This window comes from Neoarius graeffei, chromosome 7 (assembly GCF_027579695.1).
Source record: "Neoarius graeffei isolate fNeoGra1 chromosome 7, fNeoGra1.pri, whole genome shotgun sequence".
In the NCBI taxonomy this organism is placed as follows: domain Eukaryota; kingdom Metazoa; phylum Chordata; class Actinopteri; order Siluriformes; family Ariidae; genus Neoarius; species Neoarius graeffei.
This window is the reverse complement of record NC_083575.1, coordinates 54,584,964-54,598,605: the sequence shown is the minus strand read 5'-3', so window position 1 is coordinate 54,598,605 and position 13,642 is coordinate 54,584,964. Positions and strand designations below refer to the sequence as shown.

Sequence of the window (13,642 nt, the reverse complement as noted above, 5' to 3'; positions counted from 1 at the left end):
ATGACCAGGCGGCACGGTGGTGTAATGGTTAGCGCTGTCGCCTCACAGCAAGAAGGTCCGGGTTCGAGCCCCGTGGCCGGCGAGGGCCTTTCTGTGTGGAGTTTGCATGTTCTCCCCGTGTCCGCGTGGGTTTCCTCCGGGTGCTCCGGTTTCCCCCACAGTCCAAAGACATGCAGGTTAGGTTAACTGGTGACTCTAAATTGAGCGTAGGTGTGAATGTGAGTGTGAATGGTTGTCTGTGTCTATGTGTCAGCCCTGTGATGACCTGGCGACTTGTCCAGGGTGTACCCCGCCTTTCGCCCGTAGTCAGCTGGGATAGGCTCCAGCTTGCCTGCAACCCTGTAGAACAGGATAAAGCGGCTAGAGATAATGAGAGATGAGATGAATAATGACCATAGGCTCCAGCTTGCCTGCGACCCTGTTGGACAGGATAAGCGGCTACAGATAATGGATGGATGGATGGATGGATGGATGGATGGATGGATGGATGGATGGATGGATGGATGGATAATGACCATTTAACAAAAGACCCTGAGTCTGCGTATGTTATAGAGTGTATTCAATAGATTAGATTAAAGGATCATGGTTAGGAATTCAAACAGATAAGTGAATACCATGAGAACTGTATCTGGAATGTCTTCATTTATAGCCTGTTCCATAGGTCTGTATGCCAGAATGTGGATTATTGTGTTAGTTTTGTGCCAGAAGTATTAAATAAAAGTATAAGTTACCACAAGAACAACTGAAAGTATCCTTATTGTGATTTTTGTATGCAAACTTTGTTCATGCTCAGATGAACCTCACTGGTTTAGTTGATCCTTAGCTACACCCACTGAGTATATGCCTGCATGGCAAAATAGCTAACTTATATGTGAGGGCACTAATATTAAAACTAGACGGCCTTTTGATTTCATAAAATCGGTGAAATTTAGTTCCCTCTGAAATTTGGTCATTATGATATATCTTTATTTCTGTAATAGCTAAAAAAAAAAAAAAAACAGGCCATTCTGTGGCTGGGATGTTATTTAATTTGAGGGGATTCCTGAGCAAATAATGCACATGAAATCGCTCGCTTTGCGCAGTCAAGAAAACAGAGAGGAAGTCCATGTGCGCATGCGCGTGCTTACCTTCGTCTTCTTCTTTTACTTCTTCTTTTGGGTTTTACGGCAGTTGGCATCCAGTGTTGCATTACTGCCATCTACAGGTTTACCTTTGACCCTGCACTGACAGTTACATCATTCTGTCGCTAAACGAACAGCTGATCACACCGAGGTGCTCGCTGACCGCCGATATTTATTAGTTTGGTCCTGTGTTTCCTTTCCTTCGCAACACAATGTCTTTTCTTCTCACTTTCCGTTACTGTAGTCGGTCTTTCACGTTTCATTCACATCCGCCATTGTTCTCTCCTGTTTCAAATTTGTATCCCACAATGCCTTGTGCAAACAGGGAAAGCCCACCACGTGATGCATGACATAGTATCTTGAATTGCATCATGGTGAAGCAGGAAAAAATAGCGGAGAATTTAGGGCCACGTGGCCCTAAATCCATTAATTGTTCTATTTAAAAAAAAAAAACTCATAAAATTGGAAGTCTGTGATTCAAATTCAGTAGCTTTCCATCCACTAAACAAAAATAACTGAGTGTCAAGGAAAATTATGTTTATGACCTACACTTGAAAAATCTGAAAGGCAGTCTAGCTTTAATGCTGGATAAAGTAAATTGTCTGATATTTCATTACAGTTGTGCCACAATGATGTGTAATTATGTGATTCCTGCCCATTTCATGCACACACTAAGGTTTTAGCAGGATACCACTGTTTGGTCTGGAATGTTCTGCCATTTGGGGGAAATGCCACAGTGTGAGTATAAAAGGGCATGGCAAAGGATCAGAGGATTTGTCACTCTATGTTCCAACTACCTAAGAGACATAAAGGTGTACTCTTTCTAAGAATCCATTCATTGTGAAACTTTACCAAGAGACAAAAACAAAGGGGAAAAATGCAGAAAAACAAATCTGCAAAATTCACAAGAAAAAATGCAAGGAAAAAAAAGACTATTGAAGTCAACAAGGTGTTTTTAAATTATGTTTCATTGAAATCTTACTATTTATGTCACTTTTTGCACTTTTTACTTTTTTATATGTAATACATATGTTTGTCATTTTTAATGCTATTTTACTCGTAGTACTGTAGTAATTCTCTCTGCCTGCCTAGATAGAGCGAGAAACGTTTGATGCCTCATTTATGTATTCTGTTAGCTATTGTTTTTGCGTGTTCGTATCCTGGTAGCCATCAACTCCACTGAATGTACTGCAAGCACATGCTTTGTCTAGACACAGGCACATTAATCCTGTTTGGATGGAGGCTTATAATCATGGACTTCTGACACTCAGGAATAAGTCTGTCATCAGAGAAAACCAGGAACAAAGGAAAGGGGAACTGTTCTCCCCTACTCAGAAACACACTCGCACATGGTGTGTAAAATTATACAATATTAGGAAATTGTGGCTCCCATGATTGGCTGCCTTCCTTTTTCTGATTATTTTTCCGGTTCCTCAAAACAGCTAAGACTAACAACAAAAATCTGCCAGCAAATCCTTAAGTTACAGACTTCAAAGCTCATTTTACTGTGATCGATCATGTGGTAGCATGTGTATGTTGCATGAACAGAGGACTATAGTGCAATTTTCAGTCCAGGGTTGGTTCCTCCGTCTAAAGCTGGTGGTTAAACTTCATGCTGCCTGGAACATCTCATGCCTGTGGCTCACTGTAATTACTCACAGCCCTGTGCGCCCCCCGCCTCCCATGCTTCCTTTTTTCCCTTGCTTCTCCATTTTGTGTTGGGTGGAGGCTTCTAACCTACTTCTCCGCCCACCAAGATGAATAAAGCTGGCATCAAGTGTAGGTTTTTTTTTTTTTTAAAGAATTAATAGAAAACTTTTGTTTTGGATTGTGTTATTTTAGTTTTCAAACACAGTCACTTTTTGTTTTTTGCAGCTCACTCAGATTGAAATGTAGCACTTTAATGACTACGTACCATCTGCACTACGAGTCATTGCTCTGTCACAGTGACTCGCCTACCAGTGCAAAACAGAGCCAGTTTAAAAAAAAAAATTATTTTCCTGTGTAATGAGTATAACCCTCTGAGATCCGCTTACAGGTGGAGCTTTAGAAACTGAGTCGTGAAACTAAACACCGCCTGTTCAAGTAGTCAGGCCAACTGATTATTTCCAGTGACCTTTTCACATTGTGTTTTATTTGCTCTTGGAAATCAATATTAAAGAAATTATGACTTATATAATACGAGCATAAAATTTTGTTAAGATGGAAAATTCTAGAAAAATTTCTTATTAATAAACAGGGTGTGTTGTGTATTTTAGTACAGACAGGTTGTTTGTGCTTTTTAACTTGTACTTTATTTTCATGCTTTGTAGATTCATTGGCTCTGCAAAAATCTCTCTCCGGGATTTGGCTAACGGTCAGACCAAGTCTCTGCCTTCAAGGAATGTCCCTCTTGTCAACGAGAAGAAGCAAGATATCGGGGTAATCATGCCATCTGCCATGTATAACACAATGCATTATACCACAGCATGATTAAATTATTGATTCTGGTTGGTCAGAAGATGGTGCTTAATTTCCTAGAACAGCACAGCTACAGATAGTTGTACTGGATGCAAATCACAGGTTAATATTACTGCACCCAATCTAATATGGGTGGCACGGTGGTGTAGTGGTTAGCACTGTCGCCTCGCAGTAACAAGGTTCTGGGTTTGAGCCCAGTGGCTCACAGGGGCCTTTCTGTGTGGAGTTTGCGTGTTCTCGCCATGTCAGTGTGGGTTTCCTCCAGGTGCTCCGGTTTCCCCCACAGTCCAAAGACATGGTTAGGTTAACATAGGGCAGCCATGGCCTGAGGTTGGGCTGAAGTGCCCCGAGCAAGGCACCTAACCCCCAACTGCTCTCTGGGCGCTGTAGCATAACTGCCCACTGCTCTGGGTACGTGTGTGTGCTCATTGCTCATTTGTGTGTGCATGTGTGTGTTCACTGTTTCAGATGGTTTAAATTTCTCCTTCAGAGGAGAAATTTCGCCGTGTGCTTGAGTGTACATGTGACAAATAAAGGCTTCTTCTTCTTAGTACATGTCTAATACATGATTGTTTCTATAGTGACAACTTGCACAGGGACTTGTATGGTGGATGCTCCACATAAATTAATATTTAAAAAAAAACATGATATTGTTGATATGGTAAAGTGTTCTCTGAGGAGAATTTAGCATTTCTGGAAAGAGTCTCCAGTATTAGTGCTTGTTTTCTGGTTTCTTGGTTAGGAGCTGAGCTTTGGTGAGGGAACGACTGTTTATAGCTTTGATAATGTAAATGATAACAGTGGGTGGCACGATGTTGCAGTGGTTAACACTGTCACCTCACAGTAAGAAGGGTCCAGGTTTGAACCTCACAATCAATGAGGACCTTTCTGTATGGAGTTGCGTGTTCTCCCCATGTCTATATGGGTTTCCTCCCACAGTTCAAAGACATGCAGATTATGTAAAAATACCCAGTTACTGGGGTTGCATACTTAGTGCCGGTCCCAACCCTGGATAGACTGGGGAGGGTTGTGTCAGAAGGGCATCTGGTGTAAAAACATATGCCAAATCAAATATACAGATCATAAATTGGAAAAGATGGTCTGCTTTGGAGATCCCTAATGGGAACAGCTGAAAGAAGAAGAATGTAAGTGATAACAGGGACTAACTTGATTTACAGATATTTCACAACATTAAATGTAATTATAAACAGTTAAATTCATTCTTTAATAAATAAAAATTACTCATGTTAGTAATAATTGTGGTAACTGTGACAGGGGAATAACTGTGGTATAAGAGGTTTAAATCATTACATATTTACATATTTAATAATCATTACATATTTACCCAAGCAGGATATAATGCATATAAGTGGTGGATCATATTGTGACTTGCGGTATGTGTGTGGATTTGTATTGTTCCAGGCAACTGTAAGTTTACTCATTGGATATGAGCCTCCTGCCAGTGCTATTTCTAACCCAAATGCACAAGTCGATGGAGACGCTAGTGCTGGAGAAACAGGTCAGTAGCTATAGCTCTTACAACCCCGATTCCAAAAAAGTTGGGACAAAGTACAAATTGTAAATAAAAATGGAATGCAGTGATGTGGAAGTCTCAAAATTCCATATTTTATTCAGAATAGAACATAGATGACATATCAAATGTTTAAACTGAGAAAATGTATCATTTAAAGAGAAAAATTAGGTGATTTTAAATTTCATGACAACAACACATCTCAAAAAAGTTGGGACAAGGCCATGTTTACCACTGTGAGACATCCTCTTTTCTCTTTACAACAGTCTGTAAACGTCTGGGGACTGAGGAGGCAAGGTGCTCAAGTTTAGGGATAGGAATGTTAACCCATTCTTGTCTAATGTAGGATTCTAGTTGCTCAACTGTCTTAGGTCTTTTTTGTTGTATCTTCCGTTTTATGATGCGCCAAATGTTTTCTATGGGTGAAAGATCTGGACTGCAGGCTGGCCAGTTCAGTACTCAGACCCTTCTTCTACGCAGCCATGATGCTGTAATTGATGCAGTATGTGGTTTGGCCTTGTCATGTTGGAAAATGCAAGTTCTTCCCTGAAAGAGCCGTCATCTGGATGGGAGCATATGTTGCTCTAGAACCTGGATATACCTTTCAGCATTGATGGTGTCTTTCCAGATGTGTAAGCTGCCCATGCCACACGCACTAATGCAACCCCATACCATCAGAGATGCAGGCTTCTGAACTGAGCGCTGATAACAACTTGGGTCGTCCTTCTCCTCTTTAGTCCGAATGACACGGCGTCCCTGATTTCCATAAAGAACTTCAAATTTTGATTCGTCTGACCATAGAACAGTTTTCCACTTTGTCACAGACCATTTTAAATGAGCCTTGGCCCAGAGAAGACATCTGCGCTTCTGGATCATGTTTAGATACAGCTTCTTCTTTGAACTATAGAGTTTTAGCTGGCAACGGCGGATGGCACGGTGAATTGTCTCATCTCATTATCTGTAGCCGCTTTATCCTGTTCTACAGGGTCGCAGGCAAGCTGGAGCCTATCCCAGCTGACTACGGGCGAAAGGCGGGGTACACCCTGGACAAGTCGCCAGGTCATCACAGGGCTGACACATAGACACAGACAACCATTCACACTCACATTCACACCTACGGTCAATTTAGAGTCACCAGTTAACCTAACCTGCATGTCTTTGGACTGTGGGGGAAACCGGAGCACCTGGAGGAAACCCACGCGGACATGGGGAGAACATGCAAACTCCGCACAGAAAGGCCCTCGCCGGCCACGGGGCTCAAACCTGGACCTTCTTGCTGTGAGGCGACGGCGCTAACCACTACACCACCGTGCTGCACCACGTTGAATTGTGCTCACAGATAATGTTCTCTGGAAATATTCCTGAGCCCATTTTGTGATTTCCAATACAGAAGCATGCCTGTATGTGATGCAGTGCCATCTATGGGCCCGAAGATCACGGGCACCCAGTATGGTTTTCCGGCTTTGACCCTTACGCACAGAGATTCTTCCAGATTCTCTGAATCTTTTGATGATATTATGCACTGTAGATGATGATATGTTCAAACTCTTTGCAGTTTTACACTGTCGAACTCCTTTCTGATATTGCTCCACTATTTGTCGGCGCAGAATTAGGGGGATTGGTGATCCTCTTCCCATCTTTACTTCTGAGAGCCGCTGCCACTCCAAGATGCTCTTTTTATACCCAGTCATGTTAATGACCTATTGCTAATTGACCTAATGAGTTGCATTTTGGTCCTCCAGCTGTTCCTTTTTTGTACCTTTAACTTTTCCAGCCTCTTATTGCCCCTGTCCCAACTTTTTTGAGATGTGTTGCTGTCATGAAATTTCAAATGAGCCAATATTTGGCATGAAATTTCAAAATGTCTCACTTTTGACATTTGATATGTTGTCTATGTTCTATTGTGAATACAATATCAGTTTTTGAGATTTGTAAATTATTGCATTCCATTTTTATTTACAATTTGTACTTTGTCCCAACTTTTTTGGAATCGGGGTTGTATTTCATTGCAGAATTCCCTAATATATTTTGCTATTATTTTATGTATAGAATTTTGAAAGGGTTGATCAGGACATTGAATAAATAGGTTTGCAATTTTGTATTATGAACTCATGTTCAAGTATTTTAACTGATCTGAGTCACTGAGCTGGACTTCTTTTAAAAGCTGCTTTTCAATGGGCTTCTGTGCTGCCTGACAGTATGGAAATGAATGATGCAAATCACAGGCGGAACATACGAAAAAGAAAACACAAACGGCCAATACTCTCAGCATTTCCAGAACACCTCCAGTAACACAGTAATACAGGTTACTGATTACTAGTCTAGTTACATTGTGAATATATCTATATCTATATCTATATATATCTATATATATATATATATATATATATATATATATATATATATATATATAGAGAGAGAGAGAGAGAGAGAGAGAGAGAGAGAGGATATTACACTGTGACACAAAGATGTGAAGGTTTATCTTTGAGTGGTGAATGTATGGGCTGTAACCCCAAGGTAGCTGTGATTCCCTAGTGATGTCCAATAATCACCAGTGAGCGTGATTATCTCTGTGAGCGCCAACTCTTTCGCCAGTTTTGCCCTCTCCGTTTCTTACAGCTCGTGTATCCTACTGACGACTGTGGCCCTTGAGGGCAACTCATAAGTTGGCTCATTTGCTTCGCTCACTTGTGAAATATTTTTCAATATGAGAAGATAAAATTCATATCTTCGTGTCACTGTGTAATGTTCTTTATATTATATAGACTAGGGCTGTCAAAGTTAACGTGATAATAACGTGTTAACGTAATTTCACTTTAATGCCTTTAAAAAAATAGTATCTTTAATGCAGGTTACATTTGTCCCTCTGACTCATCCGTGAGCTCAAAAATTTTTTTGAAACCGATTACGTAAAAATTTTTGAGGTAAGTAACTTAAATTTTTTAAGGTAAGATTTCTTAAAAATTACACTATAGTTACACTGAATTGTAATTTTTAAGAAATCTTACCTTAAAAAACTTAAGTTACTTACCTCAAAAATGTTTACGTAATCGGTTTCAATAAAATTTTTGAGCTCAGTGACCTTATCAGGTTTTACAGTGTATGGAGAAAGGTATCTTGAATGGGAAGTTCCATTTTAAAGTTTTGGCAGACGGCTCAATCGGCAAAACCAAGGTTGTGTGTTGCTACTATCAGGCTGAGTTGAGTTATCACCGGAGTACATCCAACCTACAATATTACATGCAAGCTAAGCACACATCTTACATCCTAAACAGTGTGAGTAATATGCAACAGACCATGTTTAACAGTGTTCAGCGGAAAACAATGGACCCGTTAACCTCCAACAAATTAACAGTAGCAATTGCGAAGTGGATAGCTACAGCATGCAGGCCGTAGTGGCCACATAGTGGAGGATGAAGGTCTGCGCAACATAATACAGATAGTTTCCATGACCCAACTTATGAGTCGTCCTTGAGGGCCACAGTCGTCACTACACAGCAAATTCCTCAGTGTTGAATTAACACTTTCAGAGTTAATTTGTGTCCAATTGGATATATATAAACACAGTAGGGTCTTAAATCAACACTCTGGTTGTTAATTCAACACTGGGGATTTTGCTGTGTAGGATACACAAGCTGAATGAAACGGACAGGGCAAAACTGGCTAAAGAGTTGGAGCTCACAGAGACGGTCACGCTCAATGGTGACTACTGGACATCACTAGGGAATCACAGCTACCTCAGGGTTACAGCCCATTATATCGATAAAGACTGGACACTGCATTCGCATGCTTTAACCGTCATGAAAACAGAGAAGAGACACCAAGCTAAGACCTGCGCAGAACATTTTATGGCTGTAGCTAAGCAAATATGTGAGTGAATAAACTACCTCACAAGTGAAGGTTTTTTTTTATTTTTCTTCTTCCACTGTCCTGAATTTGTTCAGCACATTTGTATGAAGCATATTCTGCCCAGGGGTGGCACGGTGGTGTAGTGGTTAGCGCTGTCGCCTCACAGCAAGAAGGTCCTGGGTTCGAGCCCCGGGGCCGGCGAGGGCCTTTCTGTGTGGAGTTTGCATGTTCTCCCCGTGTCCGCGTGGGTTTCCTCCGGGTGCTCCGGTTTCCCCCACAGTCCAAAGACATGCAGGTTAGGTTAACTGGTGACTCTAAATTGACCGTAGGTGTGAATGTGAGTGTGAATGGTTGTCTGTGTCTATGTGTCAGCCCTGTGATGACCTGGCAACTTGTCCAGGGTGTACCCCGCCTTTCGCCCGTAGTCAGCTGGGATAGGCTCCAGTTTGCCTGCGACCCTGTAGAACAGGATAAAGCGGCTGGAGATAATTAGATGAGAGATGAGATATATACACATTACATACACATTACAATGGCACCTGTCAAGGGGTGGGATATATTAGGCAGCAAGAGAACAGTCAGTTCTTGAAGTTGATGTATTGGGAGCAGGAAAAATGGGCAAGCAGCTGGGATAGGCTCCAGCTTGCCTGCGACCCTGTAGAAGGATAAAGCGGCTAGAGATAATGAGATGAGATGAGATATTCTGCCCAGCCTTCATAATATAATCTCACTGCACTTAAAAACCTTTCAGTGCGGTAAAATTTCAAGAGATTAAAGAATGAAATACATTTGCGATTAACTACACTAAGTCATGTGACTAATCGCAATTAAAAAATTTTAATCACTTCACTGCCTTAATATAGACACATCCAGAAAAAATACACAAGTTAATCAAAATAATTTAAATTTTGAACCGGTTTGCCATTTTGACAATGGACGTCAAATCAGCGGGAAAAAACTGGGAGTGACGTCATCAGAGTGAAATATCGGGGAAATATGCACTCAGCTCTGCGATGTATATCATCTGAAAAATGCACGTTTTTCAACACGAAAACATAAACTTCATATCTTTAAGCCAATGTGTGATTTTGTTTTTATTATATAGACACATTCACAAACACAAAGTACCCAAATTTATCAAAACAGTTCCTGGAAAGCCATGGCCTAATGGTTAGAGAAGCAGCTTTGGGATCAAAAGGTTGCCGATTTGGGTCCCTGAACCAGCAGGAATGGCTGAAGTGCTCTTGAGCAAGGCACCTAACTCCCAACTGCTCCCCAGGCTGCTCTGGGTATGTTGTACATCGCTCTGGATAAGAACGTCTGCCAAATGCCATTAATGTAATGTAACATAATTATATTCATCATGCAAAGTGAGTGCTTGGACCCTGAATAGAGTTAGATATGGCACACATATTGGAACCCTCTAAAAACAAGATCCCTGACTAAAAAGCAACATCAAAAATCCAACATGTATTTCATATGAAAAATACGAGTTTTTCAACACAAGAAGATAAACTTCATATCTTCAAGCCAACATGTGATTTTCTTTTTATTATATAAACACATCCACAAACAGAAAGTACCCAAATTATCAAAATAATTCATCGATATCCTCACAAGTGACATATTGAAAAATATGTCACAGTTGTAGTTCTCAATGTCCTGGATGTAGGTCATATGAAAAATATGAGTGGCATAGTTGCCAGTAAAACACTTGTGTCTATATATAAGATATCACACGGTGGTGCGAAGATATGAAATGTAGCTTCAAGTGTTGAATGTCAGCTCACTGATTCGCATGGGGCACGAAGGCTAGCTCATATGGTCCAATCCCACAGAAGAACTACTGTAGCACAAACTGCTGAAAAAGTTCTTGCTGACACCTTTCTATTTAAGTCAGCATGAACTTTTTCAACAGTTTGTGCTACAGTACAGTAGCTCTTCTGTGGGACTGGACCATATGAGTTAGCCTTCATGCCCCATGTGAATCAGTGAGCCTTCGACACCTATGACCCTGTCGCTGGTTCACCAGTTGTCCTTCCTTGGACCACTTTTGGTAGGTACTAACCACTGCATACCGGGAACATCCTACAAGATGTGCCATTTTGGAGATGCTCAGACCCAGTCATCTAGCCATCACAATTTGGCCCTTGTCAAAATCGCTCAGGTCCTTACGCTTGCCCATTTTTCCTGCTCCCAATACATCAACTTCAAGAACTGACTGTTCTCTTGCTGCCTAATATATCCCACCCCTTGACAGGTGCCATTGTAATGTGTATGTAATGTGTATATATCTCATCTCTCATCTCATTATCTGTAGCCGCTTTATCCTGTTCTACAGGGTCGCAGGCAAACTGGAGCCTATCCCAGCTGACTACGGGCGAAAGGCGGGGTACACCCTGGACAAGTCGCCAGGTCATCACAGGGCTGACACATAGACACAGACAACCATTCACACTCACATTCACACCTACGGTCAATTTAGAGTCACCAGTTAACCTAACCTGCATGTCTTTGGACTGTGGGGGAAACCGGAGCACCCGGAGGAAACCCACGCGGACACGGGGAGAACATGCAAACTCCGCACAGAAAGGCCCTCGCCGGCCACGGGGCTCGAACCCAGACCTTCTTGCTGTGAGGCGACAGCACTAACCACTACACCACCGTGCCGCCCCACTAAATAACCATAATCATAGAAAAAAGAAATAATAATAATAAAAAATATATATATATATATAAAACGACTAATTTTACTACTAATTAACTAATAATAATAATAATTAAAATGAACTTAAACATGTTCGAAAAGGAGTAGGAAGAAGTAAAAACTTATTAACTCCTACCGCCACTCTCTATTTCCCTATGATATTGTATGATACCAATTATTATTTAATGTGAATATCCATATAATACTAATGATACTAATAATAAAAATAACAACAAAATAACAACACGACATCAATATATATATATTAGTATAATACTAATTATAATAATAATAATAATGATAATAAAAATAACCACTAAAATAACATCAGTATATATTAGTATGATACTAATGGATAATAATAGTACAAATAACAACCAAAATAACAACAATTAATAATAATAATAATAATAATAAATAATACAGAGCGGCAAGCCCCATACTGAGAACATCCAGATTCCCCCTCAAGCCCCTTCCTCCCAGCATTTTGAGAGAGAGAGAGAGAGAGAGAGAGAGAGAGAGACTTTTGTGCCTTAATAAAGACTTTACAGTTGGGTTGACAAGAGCTTCATGAAACACACAAAGAGGAAACCTTGTTAAATTAAGCTCCTGCTTGTTTTCCCTCTAGGTGCTTCTCATACTGGAATGGAAGATGGTGATGAAGACACTACAGATTTGGGAGACCCACGGGCTCCAGGAGAGGCACCTGCACCTGGCCAGCCTGGAAAAACTCCCCAAAAGATGATCCGCACAGGCCGGAAGAGACACAAAGCACTCTCTAACAAACCCCAAGATTTCCAGGTACATCACTCCTCAGGCACGATTCATGTGAATATATTTTTCTGAACACTTTAACTTAAACTCCTGGTTGTTCATTAGATTCGTGTCCGAGTCATCGAGGGTCGGCAGTTGTCCGGAAATAACATCAAACCAGTCGTCAAAGTAAGTGTTTGTGGACAGACCCACAGAACAAGGATCAGGAGAGGAAACAATCCATTTTTTGATGAGGTAAGACAGTTTTTAAAATTATTATTATATCCTGCTTTCTTTACATCAGATCAGTGTTTTATTTTGAAATGCTGAATAGTAGGTGTTCGTTATGTAGTTACTAAATTGTAACCTTTCTAGATCTTATCTTAATCTGGCTTTCTGTGAACTGCTCTGTGGCTCTGCTGTTCCTGTCACACCAATGGCATGTCCTATTTCTGCTGGTTCTTTGCTTTTCTCCCACTTGACCCCTTTGGCTGCTTCAGCTGCTTCAGTGAGTCTCTCAGATATTTTGTGACACTTTTATTGTGACAGTTCATGTGAGCGCTGCGCCCTGCCATCTTTACTTTTTTGTGCTTTGTTAGCATTTATTTGAAGGGATGCTTAAATTCTATGAGTGATGGATTGTGATATGATGGTTGTCATATTATGATGGGAGTAAATATTTCTACAGGTCTTCTTCTATAACATGAACATGCTGCCTTCAGAGCTTTTCGACGAGAACATCTACATTCGGGTAAGATGAATACACAATCACACAAATTAATTTCTTCGCCTCAAGCTGTCCTGTCACATTTGGTCATTTCTGTACATATTATGACATCACCAGCAATACAACTCATTATGCTGTTCTTTATATCTAGGTTTATAATTCATCCTCCCTGAGATCAGATAGTCTTTTAGGGGAATTCAAGGTAATCTATTGTCTACATAGTCTGCTTTCAGCTGAATTACTTTTGCATTTGCGTCCACCATATGACTAACTTCAGTGCACTTTTATTTTAAACTTTGCTCCTCCCTACAGATGGATGTTGGCTATGTCTATGATGAGCCTGGTATGCAACATTTTCAGCCTTTACATAATACATCTTAATGCAACATCGGTTGAATTGCAGAAACTTAACCATATTTGACATATTATGGTTTGTGTACTGTAATTTTCATATCCTTTATTGGTTTTTGTTCTGTAATTCTGGAATTTCCTAA

The 13,642-nt window shown here is 40.6% G+C and overlaps 1 protein-coding gene across 1 annotated transcript in view; it reads left to right on the top strand.

Moving 5' to 3' along the window:
* The window catches only part of myofl (myoferlin like), a 49,907-nt gene that overhangs the window by 1,994 nt on the left and 34,271 nt on the right, over positions 1-13,642 (top strand). Inside the window, exons 4-10 of the mRNA XM_060925986.1 lie at positions 3,434-3,542; positions 5,004-5,100; positions 12,297-12,469; positions 12,548-12,676; positions 13,110-13,172; positions 13,300-13,350; positions 13,461-13,491. Of these exons, the coding sequence (XP_060781969.1) occupies positions 3,434-3,542; positions 5,004-5,100; positions 12,297-12,469; positions 12,548-12,676; positions 13,110-13,172; positions 13,300-13,350; positions 13,461-13,491 (653 nt within the window). The remainder of the gene's footprint in view (positions 1-3,433; positions 3,543-5,003; positions 5,101-12,296; positions 12,470-12,547; positions 12,677-13,109; positions 13,173-13,299; positions 13,351-13,460; positions 13,492-13,642) is intronic.